The 22,682-nt window shown below is 40.6% G+C and overlaps 2 protein-coding genes across 4 annotated transcripts in view; one reads left to right on the top strand and one right to left on the bottom strand.

The window, feature by feature from the left end:
- The window catches only part of LOC117371408 (transcription factor SOX-13-like), a 31,652-nt gene extending 19,550 nt beyond the window's left edge, over positions 1 to 12,102 (top strand). For 2 of the 3 annotated variants that reach the window (XM_033967088.2, XM_055221805.1), the window contains exons 5-14: positions 592 to 764; positions 2,717 to 2,785; positions 3,134 to 3,248; positions 5,009 to 5,085; positions 5,593 to 5,758; positions 6,434 to 6,540; positions 7,678 to 7,777; positions 8,316 to 8,480; positions 9,751 to 9,967; positions 10,504 to 12,102. In XM_033967088.2, the coding sequence (XP_033822979.1) occupies positions 592 to 764; positions 2,717 to 2,785; positions 3,134 to 3,248; positions 5,009 to 5,085; positions 5,593 to 5,758; positions 6,434 to 6,540; positions 7,678 to 7,777; positions 8,316 to 8,480; positions 9,751 to 9,967; positions 10,504 to 10,786 (1,472 nt within the window). In that variant the 3' untranslated portion in view covers positions 10,787 to 12,102. The remainder of the gene's footprint in view (positions 1 to 591; positions 765 to 2,716; positions 2,786 to 3,133; positions 3,249 to 5,008; positions 5,086 to 5,592; positions 5,759 to 6,433; positions 6,541 to 7,677; positions 7,778 to 8,315; positions 8,481 to 9,750; positions 9,968 to 10,503) is intronic. The other variant, XM_055221806.1, reaches the window with a different exon arrangement.
- etnk2 (ethanolamine kinase 2) overlaps positions 1 to 20,902 on the bottom strand; it is a 78,501-nt gene extending 57,599 nt beyond the window's left edge. Inside the window, exons 1-8 of the mRNA XM_033966995.2 lie at positions 20,520 to 20,902; positions 18,584 to 18,721; positions 18,235 to 18,497; positions 16,844 to 16,986; positions 16,405 to 16,488; positions 16,165 to 16,325; positions 15,474 to 15,547; positions 12,546 to 15,114 (exon numbers count right to left, since the gene is read on the bottom strand). Of these exons, the coding sequence (XP_033822886.1) occupies positions 15,042 to 15,114; positions 15,474 to 15,547; positions 16,165 to 16,325; positions 16,405 to 16,488; positions 16,844 to 16,986; positions 18,235 to 18,497; positions 18,584 to 18,721; positions 20,520 to 20,666 (1,083 nt within the window). The 5' untranslated portion in view covers positions 20,667 to 20,902 and the 3' untranslated portion in view covers positions 12,546 to 15,041. The remainder of the gene's footprint in view (positions 1 to 12,545; positions 15,115 to 15,473; positions 15,548 to 16,164; positions 16,326 to 16,404; positions 16,489 to 16,843; positions 16,987 to 18,234; positions 18,498 to 18,583; positions 18,722 to 20,519) is intronic.
- Between the last annotated feature and the right edge of the window lie 1,780 nt (positions 20,903 to 22,682).

Here is a 22,682-nt window from a genome sequence, read left to right as displayed (position 1 = left end):
AAAATCAATACAATTCATCCACAGATGGACGAGAGTGTAAGCACAGAGCGATGACCGTGTCATCTCACATAAAGTTACTTGTAGCAATGAATTCCAACATGTGTATATTTTGGAATGATGGGAGGAAATTGTGTTGCCATGTGATCTCTTGGTGTACTTCAGAGAGGAAAATCATTGTCAAATGTAGGAGAGTTCAGAGGATTGGCTATAGACCTCTTGATTTGAAAAGATGCAAGCATATCATGGACCAATAGAAATGGCTTTCAAAATGACTGAAATAAGTTTGGTTTAAATTTTGTTTTGGTATTGTATTTAGTAAAGCAAAGTCTTGGTATTGTGTTTAGTATATATTGCTTGAAAAAAAGACTTAAGTTTTAAAATCATGTCATATTCTCATCATATCGAAGTACTTTAGTGAATGTGACCAAATCTGTGTCTGTGCTGCAGCTGACTATAGTTCGTGATAACAGCCTGTAATAAGACCTTTGTAGATTAGTCTGTTAATATTGCCAACTTCAGTACAGTTTCACCCAATCAAGAAGGTAAAATGGAGGTTCTGATCCTAAACAGTACCCCATGGTCCCGTGCCAGGTACCCCCGAGTCCCTGGCGGAGAAGGAACTACAGTTGTTGATGATGATAAACCAGCTGAGTGGGCTGAGGGAGCAGCTGATGGGGGCACATTCTGAGCAGAGAAACATGGCCACTCTGCTCCTGGAGAAGCAACAGCAGCAAATGGAGCTGGCCCGGCAGCAGCAGGAGCAGGTACAAGCACAGGACACACAATCTCATGGCACACTGGTTGTCATGCATTTAAGTTTGAAATTGGGCATATTGCCTAAAATTAATAATTACAACAAGTACCATAAGTATTGTCTGTGTTATCCCTCATTCATCCAGGTCTTATCTATAGCAAAAGACAAAGGTTAAATCCTATCAACTGGACAAATCATGAAGACGTTTCGCTGCTCATCCAAGCCGCTTCTTCAATTCTGGTCAGATTGCAGGTTGACACTGCCTTATATCTATCTGAATCACACTGAAACCATAAACAGCGATCGTCTCCAGTTTCAGCCGTAATGACCCTATTCAACCTTTAATGGCTCATCTATTGTTCTCTTTTGTTTCTTTTTGTTTGCTTTGAGTCTAAGGATGGAATCATAGATCTGTGAGAGATTATGTCTCAGGCCCCCATTCCTGTTTATGGAAGGATTGTCTTTCCTAAGAAAAATGGCTTCTTTAACTCCCCTCTCAAACCATTTCTTTTCTCTGGCTAAGATCTGAACCTCACTATCTTCAAAGGAGTGGTTAGTGGCTTTGAGATGGAGATGTACGGTGGACTGGGATCCAGAGGAGCTCTCGCGCCGGTGTTGCTACATTCTACATACTTTCTACGTGGAGAAAGCCCTCTCTGCTTGTGGTTATCCAAAATGGGCCTTCAATAGATCTAAGAGAGCTAAAAAACAGGACAACAGGGAATCTGAACCTAGAAGGATTTGCGTAACTATTCCTTACACAGCAGGTGTGTTTGAAAAACTTCAGAGAATTTTTCAGACAGTATGAGATTCCGGTCTTTTTCAAACCTACAAACACTAAGACAGAAACTGGTTCACCCAAAGGACAAAACCCTGAGCCATAAACAAAATAATGTGGTCTACTCCATTCAGTGTAATGAAGAGTGCAGTGAGCGTTACATTCTCTTATGGAGTGGCTGTTTAGTTTCTCAAATGTACCAACATTGTCGAGAGAGCTCCTCTGGACCCCAGTCTCCTGTACATCTCCATCTCAAAGACACTAACTACTCCTTTGAAGATGGTGAGGTTCAGATCTTAGCCAGAGAAAAGAAATGGTTTGAGAGGGGAGTTAAATAAGTTATTTTTGTTAGGCCCCCATTCCTGTTTAAGAAAGGATCGTCTTTCCTGAGACATAATCGCTCACAGATCTATGATTCCATCCTCAGACCCAAAGCAAACAAAAAGAAACAAAAGAGAACAATAGGAGGGCGGTTAAAGGTTGAATAGGGTCGTTAAGGCTGAAACTGGAGACAATAACTGTTTACAGTTTCAGTGTAGTTTGCCTTATATCTATCTGAAGGGAGGGACTGTGTCCACCAGCAATCTGACCAGAAGTGAAGAAGCGGCTTGGATGAGCAGCAAAACGTTCTACGATTTGTCCAGTTGACAGATTGAAACTTCGTCTTTTGCTATACCATAAGTATCCCAATAGCGATATTCAGACAATATTATGCCACTCCAACATCATTGTGTTAAAACATGTGTTTAAATATATCCATAGATTTCAGTATGATGAAAAGTCAGAAACGTTGCCATAGAATTTAAGAATTCAAGAAAATGTATGAAAATGTAGCTTTTGAATAATCAGCCCTCCCCAAAATAGCACAATTGTCTGCTGAAACTGTATATGTGAACAAATTGGATTATTTGCAAGTTTACAACATAAGCTTTTTTCCACTTTTCTTTTAAATCAGATCGTTTTGCACCATTTTGCATTATAAAAGATATAATCTATATTCAAATTTTGCATATCTCCAAAACATTCACACTATTATTTTTTGGATAATCTGCACATCTCTACGCCATCTTATTGGGCATTTCATATTTTATAACTAAGATCATGTCAAAATCTTGAAAAACCTTGTGTTTTGTGACCAATCATTGTACCGTTTCCAGTCAAATCTAACATTGCGTTTTTGGCAGATTGCCAAACAGCAGCAGCAACTCATCCAGCAACAACACAAGATCAACCTGCTCCAGCAGCAGATCCAGGTCAGGCCTCACTCATTCTGTCTCGTCACTCTCTCTCTTTACTCCTCCCTTTTGCTCTTCAGTTTCAATCTGTGTCCCCCTCTCCTCTTGCAATCTCTGTTCACTCTCCCCCCTCACTCTCTTTTCACGCTCTCTTCCCCTCACTCTTTACCCTCTCCTCACTTTGCTTCTTGTGTCTCCCTTTCTCCTTCCTCTTGCAATCTCTCTCCATTTTCTCCCTTCATCTCTTGTTCTCCTTCCCTCTTCTCTCTCTCCATTCTTTCTCCTCTCTACTTCTCTCTCGCTCTTTCTCTCCTCATTGACTGCTGTTGCGCACACGTTTGGTTGACGAGTCTGCTTTTGTCTCAGCAGGTAAACATGCCCTATGTCATGATCCCAGCATTTCACCCAAACACGCAGCCCCTGCCAGTGACCTCTGACCCTCAGATGACCCTGCCACTGCAACCGATCCCATGCAAGCCAAGTGAGTCCCCTCATAATCAATTTGCTAGCTCTTAAATGTGCTCTAGTTGATTTGTACCGTTTTAAAAATGGACCACTGCAAATTGAAAAACAGAACCAATTAATTTTGAACAAATTTTCACTAATCTAATCCACTCCGAGCATCCTAATTATTCACTACGATGAGTTTATAAGCGCTTTTCACAAGTCTCAGAACAAACCGGAGTTTTTCCTGTGATGGTAAGGCTAACAGGATGCTAATGCACACTTCCTGATTATCAGACAATATGTTGTTTTATAAGTACACGCAAACAGTATGTAGTGGACAAATTTAGATCTCAAGAACTGCTTATACAATATTTCTATACTTGGGACAAGACAAGGGTTATATCCACTAATGGAAACCCAGTGCAAAGACGTAGCTTCTCTTTAAATTTTCAGTGCTCTCGTTTGTTAGTCTCCCAAGGTTGCTTTGTTTTATTTCTTTAGTATGAGAACTTTAAGGTTATCAGCTCTTCCGTGGAGTATTCTTTCCGTACACTATAGAACAAAAGGGTAAACGTTCAACTCACTTAAGATCTTTCTTTTTATTTGAAGGCCAAAATCCGTCAGAAAAGTTGTTGCCATATGCAGCTCTATTAACCACGCACTGGAATGTCCTCCTTGTCTTTTCTCAAATCGTATTGAGGAGAGACTTAAACGCACTTCAACTCAAGGCCTGTTTTATGTATAATGGGAAGCATTGGTGAGACACAAACGTAGACTCAAGCCGAACAATGGCGATGATGGTAGCTTTCACTCTTGTACAGTTAGCAGGCTATAAAGGGCACAGCTCAGAGAGGCATAGCTTTGTGCTGTCAGCCTTTCACAAGACTTAAAAGCTCCTTCTCTCTGACCTCGTCGTCTCCTCTTTTCAAACCAAAAACTCACAAGGCCGGTCTTTAAAACATTGTAGGCGTAATTTAAGGATAGCTCGTTTTATATTTCAACAAATGCCATTTTGTTGAAGAGCTCCCTCACAGATATGTATAGAATGAAAAAGTAGAGGTTTGTCATCTTAACCTCTCCCATTGTATCAACAATCAAACCACAATAATGAATAGTGAAGAGGTTACTTGTAGGTTATGTTGTTTTAACTGGCATAATGATGGGGATCAGCGTTTGTGTTAAGACGGTTCCTTTGAACATTCAATACCTGAACAAATGTGTCCTCTTCTGAAGTTGCAAAAACAATATGATCACTTAAAGGCGCACCATGTAACTTTTGTGGTGATGCGTACACCAGCTGCTATATTTGAGCAATAAGACATGTAATTGAAGAAATGCTATTGAGAAACATGCATTCTTGCTGTGGGGTCAGCTCTCCACAGATCTGACCTGTAACTTTGCCTGTTGGGCTCACCTGCTTGTCTTGTTTTGGGCTTTGACTTTAATGGCATACTGTGGGACATTCCAGGCAAAGCTGTCATCTCTATGGTGACAAGAATGTGTCAGATCCTCCATCAGAAAACTTGCATAGTGCACCTTTTTAACAATGATGTTATATGTTGGGGCAAACTTACACTTACTTTGTCACGGCTTCACACAAGTTCAGTGGATCTTCTCTGACTGTTCTAAAATAAACCCTTACAATTCACTCGAAAGGCACTAAATGTTTATCTTTAATCTTAAAGAACAGAATACAAACCACAACTAGTGATTAAACAGTTGTTCCCTTGCTACTGCAGCAAACAAAAGCCTGTTTTTGTTTTTTTTAATTTGCTTTGTGTCATTGTTGTGCAGCTGTGGATTACCCCATGCAGCTGTTACCAAGTCCTCACCCAGCACCCAGCAAGAGGGGCAGCGGCTCATTCAGACAGGTACATACAACCACCATGGCTCAGTGCAAGAATACTCACTCCAAAGATGCACACATACGTTTAATGCACACAAATCTAATACTGAGAGAGGGCAACAGCGTGTGTGTCAAAGAGGCGCTCAGATTAAATAGATAATAGTACTTTTCTGGTATTTTGGAGCTGAAAGCTTTTTGGAATACGCCACACCCTCTGTTCAAAGGTTTGACAAGTGCACTGCCATGTGTGTGTGCCGAGTGTGTCCTGTTTGCACGGCTGCTTCTCAAGCAGAGATAGACCAACAGAGCTTAAGTAAACAAAAGGGAAGAGAGGATGAGGTGAGCACCAAGACAAAAGGACCAAAATGCTACAAAGGTGTGACAGATGCGCTCCAACATGCCAGATCTGCTGTGCATAACTGCAAGACACTCACGCCCTTGCCCTTTGCGGTTTAGCCTCATTGTGTGACTGTGTGTGTGACTGTGTGTGTGTGGCCCCACCCCAGCTCATCTGCTCTCACTGTATGTGTAGGAAGCCAGTCAGCCTTTGAACCTGACCTCCAAACCCAAGGGGATGGAGATGGGGAAGACACCCAGTCCTCAGGCTCTGGAGCTGGGAACACTGGGGCTGCAGGGGGCGTACAGACCCAGAGAGCACCCAAGAGAAGTGTCCCACAGCCCTCCCCGGTCTGCGCTCAGTGAGTCCACACTAATTCCCACACTACATGTGCAAAGTTCATGTAATGGATTTATATAATTGCAGAAATCACTTTATAGTGGATAAATTGGGAATACTGGTTGGAAAGGGAAGGTCTTCAAAAAATCCAAGGACCATAGTAAAGCAGTTATGTGGGTACTTAAAGGATTAGTTGGAGAGAAATTAATAAGTGTGTATGCTACAAAAATGTTTTCACTGACGGGGGATTGACCTCTTGATTCAAAAACCTTAACCATATCATTGATGATTAATCAAGAGATTGAAAGATCGTGATCGTCTAATTGAGTAATTGGACTGCTTTACATAAAAAGTAGGGCTGAGTAGCCCTACTTCTTAACCTGGTTTTCTTTTTTTAGTAACCATATTATTTGTTGAATTTTGGGAGACTTTTAACTTTTTTCTAAAAGTGTTGGAATTGAATAGATGACAAGTTTTATTCACAATTCCCTGTGGAAAACACACTCTTTGTTTTTAACATGCCACAGCAAAGCAATAATGCAATTCCTTATGCATCTCTATTGTATTCCCTAAACAATATACAACTTGAATAATGGCTATACTGTCCTCTATTGTGCTCCCACAATAACTCACGCTTTCCCTTATAAATGTTCCAAAGTATTATTTCCCATTGTGTTGGATCCTATTTATCCAACAGGTTTCCTTGGAGATGGAGATGTTGTGACCCAGGCCATCCATGACGCTCAGCAGTTGTTGAGGAACCACGGCAAAGACACCAGGGACAGGGACTGTGGTGGAAAGACGGTAAATGTTGTGTCCAAACAGTATCTCACTTTACTCACATAATCTATTAGTAGGACAGGGGGTATAAAATGGAGACATCTGACATCTTATCTCATCAGTCTTGGAGTTTATTTAGCAACACCAGAAGTTTAGGGTTACGGGAAGTGGTTTAGCGGTTGTACTATAGCATGGGCCGTGTCATTAACAAGCACAAGTCCATTACCACAGCTGATAGCTGATACTGTTTGGAGAAAGTTGTTTGGAAATGACAAGTAACTTTGGCATCTTGGGTTTCCATTTTGGGGTTCCAGTGAGACAGCTGTTTGTTTAGGATCCTCTGTCAGACAAGGAGATCCTGGACAATGCATTTTAGTGGTGTTGTCTCAAAGTTTGTTTTTATATATATATAAAAATAATGTGTTTGCAGTATTCCTGATTTGATTGAAAACTTTACACAGCATGTAAAAAATGTACATTCAGCATGCTCAAATACATGTTTAATGGTTGTAGATTTGTAATGATTACTTTCACAGCTCCTTTCTGGTATACAGTTATTGCACAGTGTTTTGGTTTATGTGCTTCTTGGCTTCTATTCTTGTCTTAGTTTTCATTCTTGGAGGTGAAGCTGCCGCTCTTGGAGCAGCTGTGTGACAGCCTCACAAAGCCACAAAGGCCTTGGTGGCAGAGAGTGAGCCACCTGCCCTGTGTCATTGTCCAGTCTGTCCTGTCTTCTACACACACAGTTCTGCATCTCTTTAACACCTACAGACCGTTCTGCCCTATTTTGGAAACGTGCTCCCGCCATTGGAATAAATAATAATTTACAAGATCATCGCTGCTTTAATAGCTTTGCAAATTTCTATTTGTTCCCACTATCTATTGCTTGTCTCCTTCACCTTTAGTCCAGGGTACAATAAACGCCATTCTTTTTGTTCCCACTTCCTTTCTTTGCATTTACAGCTCTCTATTTAAACACAGCTGATATGCCAAGTGTGCCAGTCCTTTACCTTAAATAGCTCCGGTGTGACACATGACTGCCTATGATCAGTGGGTCATCTCTTTTACAGTGCTCCACATTCAAATGGCCTGTGTGTGCATATGTGTGAACATGTGTGTGCTGCACATGACTGCCTCACCTGTCTGTCTCTGTATGTGCAGGAATACAAAGATCCCTCTCTGAGTGAGCGAGTACCTCAGGGTGAGCGCAGTGACGACAGACAGCCCACTGCTGAGGATCACCATAGCAGTGACTCCGACGGTACGGCCTGCACCTCTAGACTTTAGAGTTCACTGTTCACTGTTCACTTATAGTATGTATTATAGTATCTAACTACATAATAAACAATTGTTTCACCACTAGTACAGCCTTCACAGATTGTGTTCTAGCCATTGCTTGGTAAATTTTGTGCTTCTTATTAATTATGGGTGGACCTTTTTATCAAAATATAAAACTTTTTTTAAAATAATATTTTAGACCTACAATACAACTCTAGTATTAGAAGGTATCAGACTGAAACATAAAACAAAAACACTGGTATTTCCCATCGATAGGGCTCAAACAATCAATTTAACTTGTGCCAGCAACACTTTAATGTGAGGTGTAACAAGCCCTCAAAACTGTAGCCCTTTCACAGGATGTAAAAATGAAAGCTTTGGTTGTTTAAAAAATAAAACAAAATATTAATCTCAGGAAGAGTTCACGTACAGACGCCTGTGGGTAAATGTGGTATGCGTATTTTTGGCGGGTCTCTCTCCCAATCCGGTGCTCTGGTTTGATTGTAGTCTTATTTCTGTAGGAGCTCAGCCCGCACCAGGCAGCTACCCTGAGGCGCGACCTTCTGCTTCCTCCGGCCACATCAAGAGACCCATGAACGCATTTATGGTGTGGGCCAAGGACGAGCGGCGCAGGATCCTCCAGGCCTTCCCCGATATGCACAACTCCTCTATCAGCAAGATCCTGGGTGAGTAGAGCGGCACGCGGGCCTATTCTGAGACGGTGCAACACGAGAGTCGGACCAGCCCACCTGCTTCTCCTACACACACACATACACGCACACACATAAATACACACACAGGGCTGTCACTGGGCCAATCATGTGCATTCCATTCTATTGTGCTGTGAGCAACCACCATTCAGGCTGACACACAGAAGCCGACATGCACACACACATCCAGACTAATTACACTGAATGAATCTACGTCAATACCCCGTTAAATGTTGTGCAACTCACTGTGGACGAAAAGGGGTAGAGACCATTCGCACAACTCTGCTAACAGACACTTTGTTTACCATAGGTTTGGAAATTAAAGCTTTATATGACAAGACTTGTAGAGCAGTCGTTCCCAACCTGGGGTTTCTTAGGGGGTCAGCATGGGCTCTTGGAAAGAACCCAAACTAGATATTGATGAATGGGATGGCATGTTACTTGCATCTATAGATAATCTTTATTGTTCTGTAACATTTTTATTAACCAGAAAATACAAATATATAATATAAGACTGTAGTTTTCAGATAGAATTATGCTGGGGTCATAACTTGGCCTCCACTTTACCTGTGGACTAAGTGAGTGTGATGTCACCCATAGTGTCTACTCCAAACTCCAAATGCTATCCTCGATGAGCTTCATATTGGAGCTAGAGTTCCATATTTGTCATTCCGACTGTAACTATCATAGCAATCAAAGAGCCAACCTGGAGTGAGGCTGTTGAATGTAACTCCCCTTCCCGGCTGCACCACTGGTTTGGCAGGGAGCAAGCCCTTAGCAATGCTGTCAATCAAACCTGTTGCTAATGCTAGTGGGAGCGACCTCGGTTATTGATACTCATAAACTCTACATGCACCTGGTGTTTTTATTTTCACTATTTTGTCCCGAAATTAAGATATAAGAACAATTTAAGACCAAAGTAATGAGGCTGATGGCAGCAGTTACAGAGGGGCAAATTTTTTTCAATAAAAAGTGAATTGGAGACAGAGCCAATGAAACCAGAAGCATGCCCATGCTTGCTTCCTGTTTGGATCTCAGCGGCTAGCAGGTTAGCTATGTCCCTTTATACATACAGTCTATAGTCTATGGGTTCAACTTGCTTGCATTAGTAGGTTGAGTTCAGTGTGATGAATAAGGAATTTTATAAATGTACTTTAGAAAAACTGGACATTTTCAGAGGTTATGATAAATTTGTAGAAAAAAATCTGCCTTTATACCAGTGTGATTATATCTTTGTTCCCCGCAGGCTCCAGGTGGAAGTCCATGTCCAACCAAGAGAAGCAGCCGTACTATGAGGAGCAGGCCCGGCTGAGCAGGCAGCATCTGGAGCGTTACCCCGATTACAAGTACAAGCCCCGGCCCAAACGCACCTGCATTGTGGAAGGCCGGCGCCTCCGCGTCGGAGAGTACAAGGCCATGATGAAGAGCCGGCGGCAGGAGCAGAGGGGCCCGTACACACACAGGTAAGGAGCAGCTAGGCGAAGCAATGTGTAGGCAACAAATGCATTAAAGAGAAGTGTCTTACTCAAAACATGGACTATGGGTACCCGTGAGCACAAATATCAAATGCCAACCAATACCAACCATTAAAAAAAACTACACTACATTACATGAACACATTTTGATATGTGCGCTTGTAACTATTAATTGTAAACAGTTGTGGTGTAATTATACACACGTGTGGTGCATTTATACATAAGTTAGGCTACTGATTTAGTGGTGATAAAACATTTAATTTGCATCAGAACCAATTTTAATATCACATTTGTGTATTCCTTTGAAAAGATTTTCTCTCTGAAGAAAATTAATTCAAGGCATTGCTAATTGTATTGTAATACGTATTCATAATAATTCAAAACTGGAGTTTGAAGAAAAGTACTCATAATTTTTGATAATTATAATAATTGAGTGTATCTAAGCTTAATGTTGCTGGAAAAGTTGGCTTTCCACCACTAAGACTTGAAATCTCATTTTCATCTTTGCATCCTCTTCTTTTCAGTCAAACAGAGCCACAGCAGATCCACTACCCACACAGTGAAGGCCAGTACCACAGCAGCACAGGTCCTGTCTCTGTGGCAACCATGCCCTTCCACCCAGCTCTGCTGGAGCACTACCTGCCCCAGGTTTCCTCTGCTGGACGGAGAGCAGAGGTACCGATCAAGCCCCCGCCCCCCATGTCCCGGGACAGAGATAGAGAGAGGGACCCCAACCCTTACAGTGAGGGCGAAGAGAGTGATGGAGGAGATCGCAGTGAGGGGGAACTAGTGCTCTTAGCAGACTGAGGGGAAGGGGGACACATAAGATGCTGTATAAAATAGGCGCAAAGGGGCACTTGATTTGGCAGGTGCTCACCTTTGGAACTTTTTAACAAAACATTTTAACTAACCTTTTACCTGTACAGACAATGATAAATCAAATCTCAACAGAAGGGGTATCTGCTTTTTTTTTTTTTTACTTTTCACTATTAAATATTGGTTGGCTAACATTTTTGTTTTGTGTTTTGCACGTGTTTGGCTGTAGCATCCAAAATTTCAAGGCTTGGGTGACCACATCCTATAGACAGCAGGCTGTTATTGAATGAGTCTTATCTTTAACATTTAAGAGACATTCACTCAGAGACAATCATTAACTCTAACACCACTCAAGATAATTTGGACAATTTCAACACTTTTCTTTCCAAAAATTGAATTTATTTTATTCATGCACTTATAATTTTTCTATGCTAAATTGTTGCAATAAAAACATTTGCATTGGTCCTCTCTGTTTAAGAGGTTACATTTTTCCCCCCCTTAGAACAGCAGTGCAACTTTTCTGAGGTGGAGAAATGACACTTTGATGCTGCCCTCTTGTGGTTTGGAAATGCAGTACAATATTGTTTCCCCAAATGCACTTAATTGTTGACAGTTGAACTTCAGGTCCAGTTAAAAAGGCACATTGTAGTTTCCCCTCACTGTTCTTGTCCTGTTTTCTGTAAATGCTGTATTTGTGTATCACTTTGTTGGTGTTTTTATAATTGTTTGCTCTCTGTGTTTTATTGATTGACCTCAAACCAGTTTTTCTGTCACAATGATGTACATTGTTCTACATTTTAGAGAATATCTTATTCTGTATTTTTGTACTTATTCAAATATTTCCCTCAACCATTTCCTTCAGTACATTTGTTACCTTCTATAGACTGAATAAGGGGTGGATGACCCACAAACACATGTTGGCTACATATTTTACAACAAATTCACGGGAAGGACTGTTTAGATCTGCATAAGGCATTACTTGAAAAATTCTGGCTACTCCTGAATAGTGTCAAAGTGATGCTGACATCACTAACATTAGGTGTTCAGTGTGAATAGTAACCCATTATCAAGCCGTTAAGGGCTCTGTAGTCTGACTATACCTGAAGCTGGTTGTATTGGAACTGCCATGTTATTTTAGTAGAGACGCTCCCAAAGCCACTAGTCACCCCTGCTGATGTAAATACAGAAGAAAGAAGAGACTATATTTTGTTTATAAGAGCCAGTGTAATTTAAAGATGTACATTTCTGTTTTCAGAGTTGTTGTTTTTTCCTTAAAAACCAATAAATTGGTTGTTTTACTAACTGGATATGTCAGTGTTGTTCTTGTAATCAGAATTTAAACATTGAGTTTCAAGTTAAACCCTTATTTGATTGGCCGTTTGTGTTAATGGAGTGGAAATGGGAAAACTACCCGTTTGAATGATTTGAGATGTGGTCCAATCTCAACTCATATTATCCTTTTTCTCTGACATTATTTCTGTCTAAGGGGTGTGAATCAGTACAGAATATAATCTTGAACCACCTAAGAAAGTCACATTTTAAGTATTGAACGTTCAGGTCTCGATAGGCTGCTTATTTTTGAAGTGAGAGATCCAGAAAGAATGATCAAAACATGGAACAAAACAAAGATTTTGGTTTCATACTTTATGGAAATATTTACTGACAGCTGTTAAACCTAGTTTGTCTGTAGGAGTCACTGTACAGAGTGCTCTTTGCAGTAATCTTGCAGTATTTACATGGTCCATCACACTCGAGTACATGATCTCACAGCTCAGTTCAGTCAAAGCATTACAAAATGATCAGCATTAATAACAGTTATGTATACAGTGTCTCATAATTAAGTTAGTACATTCTCAAACAAAAATATTGTAACTGCAAAGCAAACTATTCAGAGGCATTCAGACAATAAGTTGAAGTCACACAATAAATAAAGCATTTTTCAAGTAGACAAACTTCAATGGCTTGTATGGAACTTGAGTCCAGCTACAAGAATGTAGTTGCTTTAAGGTAACATAGCAATCTCTCTATTGGTCTCAATTGTTTTTCATTAACTTCATTTTATTTTGGTCATCACAAATTCACCCTCTTCATATTCAAAAGGTGCACTACGTAACTTTTATGGAGGAGGGCCCCACCTGCTTGTCTCCATGGATAATTTCTTTGCCTAAAATGTTCCATAATTCCACAACTTATCTTTCTCCATGGAATCAAGTAGGTCACTTTATTCCAAGAGCATTTTTTGCAAAAACACCTGCAATTTAATATGCAAAAGTATATTGCTATACTGTGGAACATTCCAGGCAAAGCAATACCATCTCGATGGAAACAAGCTGTGACTGAACCTGAAATTACTGATTACATAACGTTTCACACTTGAAATATCATCATTGTCAGTGCAAAGAGAAAGTAAACTTGAGAATCAGAGTGCAACAGATCACTTGAGAATAAACTTTTTAGACCAGTAAAATTAGCTGCTAATGTTTGTGCCACTCAGTGGTGCCACTGGACATTTTGTTCCACATTGAGAAAGAATCACTGGACCTTCTATGTCCATGTCAATGCCTTTCTTTACATTTAGTTGCCGTTTTTGTGATGATCCATCCTACTTTTGCCAATGTATTCTATAAAGCACCAAAAGTGTTTTAAACAAAATGCACAACTGACGGTATATCACTGGTGCAAGTTCTTTTCAGGTTAACTTGACTTTTATAAGCCAGGCTGAAAACTAATGTAGCTACTAATGTCAGTCATCTGGTGTCCTGTGCTAGAGCCTGAAACATGTCAATTATTCAAATGTCCCGTTACTTGAGACAAGCAGCAAAAGACAAAGCTGAGAGCTCAGTGACTCCCCCTGCAGGTACAACTGACCATTGGACAGATATCATACATAAAGTGATTTATGGATATTTCTACCAACTTTTTCTTTATGATGTACTCTCTGATTTTGAAAAGTAGTACACTACACTAAGAGGATCTATATATCATTTTATTTTAATGAAATATGTATATTATATGCAGCTGCTCATATGCACAACTATTTGGATCTGTATCGATAAATGAATAAATCCAGGGGCAGTGCGGTGGCAGAGGTGAGGAAGGTTGGGATTTTTCAAAAGCTCGGAAACGTTTGATGGAAAAGTTATCCAAGCATTTGTGGTGAACATAAAAGTCAAGTAGGCAGAAAAACGTCTGTGCGGAAAAAGGTCCATGCAGAAATGGCCATAAGAATTAAGCTATTCAACCACACTCAGTAGAAACAAGAGACTGAGTGAGGTGGCTGGAACACAAATGTAGAGACTGCTCTGTGAATTAACTTGTCCTGTCTCTACATTAGAAAGCTGAACGCTGATGAAATGATAAAGACCAACTAATGACATGGGTGACTGTGTGGTCGGAACATGAGTTTGACTTGAAGGCCAGAGGTTCATGTGAACAGGTGAATCACATGGAACAAACTACTGCTACTTCTAAAATTGTATAACAAGAGCAAGAGGCAATCTTATTTAGAATTGGCTGCATTTCAAAGTCATGTAATGTTCATTAGGATCAGCAGTACCTGCTTCATCTATAACGATCAATACAGGAAAAGCTACTGAAAAAAATACAGTTGAGGTTCTGGTACCGAAAACCAGGTATTTTTCAAGTACTGATACCTATAAACATTTATAGGTACCCAGCCTTACTAAAGATAGTGATGTCTTTACCCATACCTGTCTCTGTAGACAACTATTTCACGGTAGTGCACAATAAAAATCTCAGATTTCACATTTGTTAGCAGCAGCAGTTTGCACTAAACAAGTAAGTAGACACAAGTCTTAGAAGTAGATTCACTGCAATAAACCAGCAGATCCTAACACTTCCCAAGACGGAAGCAACTACACAGAGAAAAGTCTGCACAGGTTTTGGTCACAGCCTGGGACACAGTACAAGAGTCTGTGCCCTTACACTGACTGCCATGGACAGTTTAGTCCCTGTATGACAGCTTAAGATGCCATACACCTGGTTCAGCTGCCCAAAGAGGGAGTGCAGGACAGATCAGTCCAGACAAACTAGATGATACACATTCAGCCATACACATTCAACCATACACACACTCAAACGTTTGAAAATTTGACTTGGAGCTGACTTACAGAAAGAGAAATTAAAAGTAGCACTTGCAGAAGAAATGCCAAGTTGGTCCAAATCATAAAGTCCAACTACAATCTCTGACCCTCAGAGTCAAGTCTCTAAGTTTAAACAGCTGAAGTTATTCTGGGACCTGAAGCGCCATCACTCCTGGTTTGGTCTTGAAGTACTGGTTGAAACGTAGGACAGCATACCTGAAAATTCCAAAGAAAAATACATTACAAATACTAACTAACTTTTTGAAAGCACCGTGAGATTGTTGGTCATAAGATTAACATATGCAAGGACAGATAACATAACTTTACAAAACGCACTCATTCGTTATAGAATGAAAGATTTTAATTTGTGGTGGATTCACTTAAATATTCAGTCATAGGAGACACAATGGGAGACTGGCAGCGGTGTCTGGCCAGGAAGTCCAGCAGAAAGAAATGAAATGTAATATGTCCTGCCTTTAGGGTTTGGAGTTTCACTCTTACTGACAGAGACCATTCACTTACACCCATCACTCATATTAGGACCCACACAGTAACAAACACAGATGTCAACTTACCCGAGAAAGTCAAAATCTATGGAGGAGTACTTGGCCTGGATCAGAGCCCAAAATCCCCAGAAGAAATGAGATGCCTAGACAGTAAATGTAAAATTGCATTTAAATTGTGTGCACTGAAGACATTATGTTAAAAATGCCCTCACTGACTAAAAATGCATATACATGCATTCAAAATATAAATGTAGATAAATATACGGTAAATGCTTCCTAACTAAATTATACTCCCATTACAAAAGAATGTGGATTCACAGCATTTTCACAATCATATCATTTTACTATTAAGCCCTGACAAAGTTTGTGTTGATATAAAAATTTCATATTCAATTTTGATAAGGAATAAGCTCAATAGTTGGCACAGATTTCTAAACAGAATATAATTTTCAACACAACATAAGAGTAATTTCCTTATATTACAAACAAACACAAGTTCTGATAAAGCTTCTGACTATTCTAAAACTATTCAGAAAAGGTCAAATACAATACTTTTAAAAAAAGTGTGATTTTTTTTGTAGTATCTTGCCCAAATGAGCATCTAGTTTTGATAATACTTTTGTAGTGATTAGTATCTAATTTTCAATACTTTTAACCATCCTAGTGCATATATATTGTCGCTTTTTATTGATTTTGGTCCACAAATGTAATTATAATACATTTACACAGCATTACTATATGAACAAACACATCTACTCACCAGGGCAAACTTGTTGACCTGTACGTAAAGTGTCTCCAGTTCTGCTTGGCTGATCTCCTCACTCTTATTGGTGAAAAACTTGTAGGCCTGCAGGTACTCTCGGAGCCATTCCATCTGCATTTCCCGGCTTGGGTAAAGCTCAAAGTCAGGCTCTGCCATACCTAAACAACACTCAAACAATTCAGCAATGTACAAAAAGGAGAACCCACAGACACGGTACAGGACTGCATTTGAACAAACCTGCAAACTCGTTGAAGTGGTTGCCAATGTCGAAGGCCTGATAATTGTAGCTGGAGTATTCATAGTCTATAAAGCGCACGTGACCTGAAAAAGACAACAACAACAATCTAGACTTAAAAGTGGACTGTAAAACTGGACTGTGTAACTATACAGAGCTGCTAGCTGTACTTGCAATGTACAACCTGGCAATGTCATACACATACTTTGACTGGATGACACAATAGCAGTATACATAGGACTGAGTGGGAAGCATTCCACCAGGGAGGATATACCACTTAAAGGAGCAGATTAGGCCTTATAGCTTATAACTTTGGGAGTATGGACACACTGAATATACTGAATGAATAAAGGCCTTCATAAGATCTGTAGAGTAGAGCTCTCCAGTCAGATCCATGTATTGGGGTGATTAGTGGTGAGACAGCCTTCACAAAGTACCCACCCTCTTTGCTGTTGTAGATGATGTTCTTGCAGAGAATGTCGTTGTGGCACAGCACCACAGGGGAGCCCAGTGTGGACAGATGCTCTTTCATCCATGCCATCTCCTGCTCCAGCACTGCCTGACTAGGGACCTCCTGCTGGATCCTGGATGACACAAAAGAGGAAGAGAGTACAGAACCTGCAGTTAGACAAGCTTTAGTTATTTTACCTCGATGTCAGCTGGTGAATACTCGTGAGACCAACAAGCACAGACAACTGGGCTCTGTGGGGTGCAAGGTCTCAGGGACACAGCTAAAACAACAGGTTCTTAACCTCACTGGCATCCAGCCACCTGCACATCACTATCACATTACTCAAACCAACTAGAGAGCGACCCCTGCCCTAAGCGGTGTCTAATAGGCTTATGGAAGTTAATCCACACACAGTCACAGTTACGTCCAAAGTAAAAACAAAGTTCCTCTACAACACGACAAAAGCTCTACTAAAAGGTTTACAGTTTCTTACACTCCCACCTCTCCGGTCTGACATAAGGTCCTGTCTCAGTCACCCAGAAAGAACAGGCCCACTGATGAGCTGAGCAAACATCTGCTGCCCTCTGCATGCCACAGACTCCTCATATCCAGCCCGTACTCTCGCATTTACATAGTGCTATGTACAGTACAGTTGTATAAACCACTCATCGACTTCAGCCAAGCATCAATGTAATCTTACAACATACAGGAGTAGCAGTAGCCCTGGTTATCGAACATCCTGCATACCTCTGTTACCTCTAATGTGGTGCCTGTATCCATTAAACCCAAGTCTGTTATTTTCCTACAAGTGCCCTCACCAGTCCCAATAAAGCTGCCTGGTTGGTGGTGAAACATCAGTCCAATAAATGTACTGTCGTTTAATTGTTGTTGAAAAGTATTTCAACCACCTGGATGTTTCAAACTCTCCATTGTTTCATTCTCACCAAGGGTCTCTTGTATAATGGTCTTTCGTGGTCTTTTCTGGTTTTGTATTAGATGATGTGATGTAATATATTGGTAAATTGATTTAAAAAAAAGACTGAATTAATGGTGATGAAAACATTGCTTAGGAAGTGGACACCATAATTTTACTTATTCTTTTAAATAACCAGCAATACAAATTAGTGGTGGCGGTTGCAAAATACTTGCAAAAGCTGAAATTATTTTTGTGTATATATTAAAATATTGCAATAAAATCAGAATTGCAGCACTTAATAATTTAAGTACAATCAAACAATTTATGTAGCTAGAAAACCATAACTGTAAGATAATAAAATGTTCTCAGTTCTCCTCAGTTCTCATAAGGCCACTGATAGTGAACCAATTTGCACCATTATCATTGGAAGAGTGTTCCTGAACTACAGTCAGAAGCAGCACTCACCTGATATTAGATGCCTGGTCAGTAAACTCTGTAGCCACCAGAGAGAAGTACTGGCGCATTTTAATCCACAGGTTGGATTTGGGGATGCAGCCATTGTGTGCATGGATGGCGTGGATACGAGCCATCTCTCTGGCTATAAGTCTGCAGAGTGAAGGGTCTCTGACGTCCTGTGTGCCCAGAGCGTCTCCCTCCATAAACTCATAGCAGATGCCATTCTGAAAGGTGCAGTACAGTCGGGGCGCACAGCCATTTGCATGCAGTACCTATTGACAGAAAAACATTGTTATTAGAAAAGGATTACAAAGAGCTGAGAAAGTGTGCACACAGCCATATTCAATTCATTCTCTACCTGAAAGCTTTTGAGCTCATTATCTCTGTCCACAATCAGCTCTGTCTTGTTCCCATAAACTCGCACCAGCACTACATCCTCTGGACTATCATCCACATAGCAGCCCACCAGCTTGTTTGTAGTGCCATCTTTGAAGAGCTGGTACAAACAGAAAGTATTTCATTAGAGAAGATTAGGACAACTGTGGAAAATGTAAAGCATTGCAAATTTTGTGTTTTATGGTATTTGTCTTTTATTTTAGTCAAAGTAGTCAGGCAGGTAGTTTGTATCACCCTCTCAGATAAGGGAACCCTTGTGTACTCCATGTGTTTTATATGCTTTTACATCAACGGTCATCCATAGGGAGAGGGTCACCCTTTAGAGCACAGCAGGTCCATTGGCAACATCTAGTGAGCATCTCCCAGAGCACACACCCACTCACACATGTCTGACATTCCATGCGCAGCTCACCACAAAGATGGGCGGCCAGGCATCCCCGTTATGACTATACACAAGCATGTCTCTGCTAACACATGACTGACCCATTCTACTTACTCACAATACACTCCTAAAAAGCAGTCACCAGTACATTGCAGCCATAAGCCTCCAGACAGAAGTAAACATCCAGTCATATTATCTGCATTCAGTCACTGCAATTGACTACACAAACAGGATTTGGTCAGCTGGAAAATATGAAACATGTTGTTCTTGGCAAGAAGTAGATATAAAGTCTTGTGTTTAGAAAGGATCAGCAGTGCTTTGGTTGGTAGAGCAGAGCAATTGTCCTTATCATGTATCACGTCGTGCTGTGATCCAAACAGTGCATTAACTACTGAAGAACACATACATTCTATGTAGGTTACTCTATGTTTTAATTCATTCTTCCTAGACCAGTACTTGCAATAAGTGGGTTTGTTAATGAATTGATGCACATACATTCAGGATTTCAGGCAGGCGTTCTGAGGGACAAAGTATGTTTGGGTGATGGTCATTGAGAAAAAGTGTGCACATTCGCTCAGCCGCAGGTGAAGAGAGAGGGGGAGTGCACTCTGGGGATACAGGGCTGAAAGATTACACAGTTTCATCCTGTAAAAACACTATTGCTTTATTCAAACAATGAAAAATGTGAATGCTGAAACAGTCACCAACGCTGACCTGGCTGTGACATGACATCTGATCTTTCTCCAAGCAGCCTGCTGTATATTCTTTCCACTGAAACTTATGAGGTGCACTATGTAGCTTTTTGGCTGGGAGATCCACCCCTGCTTTGCCTTGAATGTTGAATGGCATTGTCTTTATCTTGCATCCTGTCAATTACAGGTGTTTTAATGGTCACAAATACATTGAAAAGCATGCATTCTTAGTGTGAGTGGAATCACCTCCCCACAGACTTGACTTTTAGCTTGGCCTACTTGTTTCCATTAAAACAGATATGTTGAAAGTCACACAACTTCTTCATGGGGACAATCAGATGGCCAACAGAAAAACATCCATAGCATGTTGTCCCAGTCCCAGAAATGTTTATTATTCATAACTGTACTGATTGGACAAGAGAAGTCAGTAATGTAGTTACTATAGGACTGTAAGGATCATTTGCGCTGCCTGTTTCACACATGGATGGATGTCACCACCAGATGCCCAGTGACACTGAAACATGACAGGATGGCTCGGCGCTTGCATGCTGCTATATTTGTTTAGTGTTCTTACAAGAAACTATAACTTTCCAGTGCTCTAATACAAGATACATATCAGGATATTACAAGTACAAGATATTATAGTGCATTTGAACCAAAATATTACATAAGAAAAGCAGTATCCCATCCGCCCTCCTCTCCGTGCGCACCAGCCGCACGCGGGGGCTCGTGCACACTGGACTTTAAGTGATGCTGCGGTGCTGTCATTCTTAGCTTAGCTTAGCCTACAGCTAGCTCAGGGTTTTTTTTGTTGTTTTTTTTACCTTCGTCTTAACATCGCTTGTGTCCCACGCTGGTCGTAGCTCTTTTATAAGCTTCAGTGCACCTTCCGTGACATTGTGTTCGTCCACAAAAACCGGTATTTTCGTAATTGCCGGAGACCCTACGGGCACATGGATCTGCGTCTCCATTATAATTCAGCAGTTAATCTCCAAGTCCTACACGGATATTTTTAGATCTTGGCGCATAAACACACTGCCTAGACGTGAATGGCAGAGTAAACTATGCGCAGGTGGAGGATTGGCGGTGCGATTTATCCTGTGGGCAGCTGTGGCGATGGAGAAGTTCGGATAAATTGCCGGAGTATGAATGCTGGTGACCGGTTTTCTTGGAGCAGTGAGACCACTTCCTCCTGCTTGGCTCCGCCCACCCAGGGATCATCCGATTGTGCCACTGCCGAACACGCCCCCTGTACGAGTCCCTCCGAATTTACCCGATTGACTCCGACCGTGACCAGTGCTACATTAAATCCACCAGTAGAGGGCAGTAGAGGATGGCTGACGGTGGCTGACAGTGGCTGACGGTGGCTGACAGTGGCGTAGCTCCATGATTAGGGCCACATGCGCAACCAAGATCGACTGATTTCTTTCTGCTAATTGTCCATCTGATTACTGATTGATTTTGTGGTTTGCATTTAATTAAAATAATCTTAAAGGTCCAGAAATGGGGATATTTTTTGCTGTGCATGTAACCGCAGTTGAATGATATTTTTTTTGGAATTGAAAGAAATATTGTAATTATTTTTTTTATTCAACAACAACAACAACAACAACAACAACAACAACAACAACAACAACAACAACAACAATAATAATAATAATAATAATAATATGCGTCAGCCATTTTCACCAATAAAATCGATCAATCTCACCAGAAGAGAACAGTAGTTTAGGCTGAATAGGCTAAACAACTCTGAATGCTTGATTGTCTGTCTGGTATAAAATTCCACAGCCACAGCATACTAAAATGTCACCTTTCTAAAAGTCTCAGCAAACCTATGTTCTGATTTTTGTGGTATATTCAACAGGAAAACCCAAACTGTCCACCAGGAAAACCAAAATGATTAGTCTAGAATTGTTAGGACCATTAATCAAAAGAGCATTGCCCCAAGGGACAACGTTTGGAACCACTTAATGTTTTTTTTTTTATGTTTTATTGAGCTGGAATTCACCTAATCCTTTTTTGTGGATTACTTTAAAGCAGCTCCAAAGACTGTTAAAACTGACTGTTGATGGATTGTATATTTTTGTATAAAGTAGGCCTATAGGCTATACTCAATAATTACACTCATAAAGACGAAAAAGATAACCTGTCTGATACATTTCTCAAACAATAGGGTATTAAATATGCTAGAGAAAAAAATACTGTTTTTGAAATAGTAATAGAAGCAAATATAGAACATAATAAGAAATGAGTAGAAAATCATACTGGTTTGAGCTTGCCAGACAGATGTAATCAGATTTGTGTAAAAGATTGCCCTTTTTAGATTCTGTGAGTAGTGGCCTTTCTTTGATATGTTTTTATCAAGACGTGTTGCCCCAGCCTGAGATACCTGTAGACACTTGTCCTATCTGCTCACACCCCTCCTGTCTCTTCAATGGAAGTATAAGGAATGCAGTTGGTATGTCCTAGTGTGTCCTTCTCTCTTTCTCTCTCTCTCTCCATCTCTGTGTGTGGGCCAGTATTTATCACATTGTGGGGACTAAACTTCATGGTCTGTTTCCTAATTTGAAGGATTTTGTGTGTCTCTCCATTCAAAGCATATTTGATTTGAGTCACATTATTGCTATAACAATAGAGGACCATTGCCATGTCTAAAGATAATCCTTCAAATAAGGAAGACATTCTTATACTTGAAACCCATAAACAGACAGTCACATCACAGGGACAAAATTCAGGTCCTTATGACATAGATCCTGGTGGTTAAATGTGTCAAGGTTACCATAAGAATTTAGGCTAATTTTAGGCTCATAACTTTGTCTAAGGACCAGTCTCCAATGAATGTAAGTCAATTTAATGTCCCCAAAAAGTATGAATAGCCATCATGAGTGTGTGTTCACTTTGTCTCAGCCATGACCCTATCGGCAGGTGGGACAGCTCAAAGGTAGGGCTGCTCCGTCCATATCTTCGGAATGAGGAAATGTTTA

The sequence above is a fragment of the Periophthalmus magnuspinnatus genome, chromosome 5, assembly GCF_009829125.3.
Source record: "Periophthalmus magnuspinnatus isolate fPerMag1 chromosome 5, fPerMag1.2.pri, whole genome shotgun sequence".
Lineage (NCBI taxonomy): Eukaryota > Metazoa > Chordata > Actinopteri > Gobiiformes > Gobiidae > Periophthalmus > Periophthalmus magnuspinnatus.
Note: the sequence above shows the minus strand (reverse complement) of the source record. Positions and strands in the feature narration are given on the sequence as shown.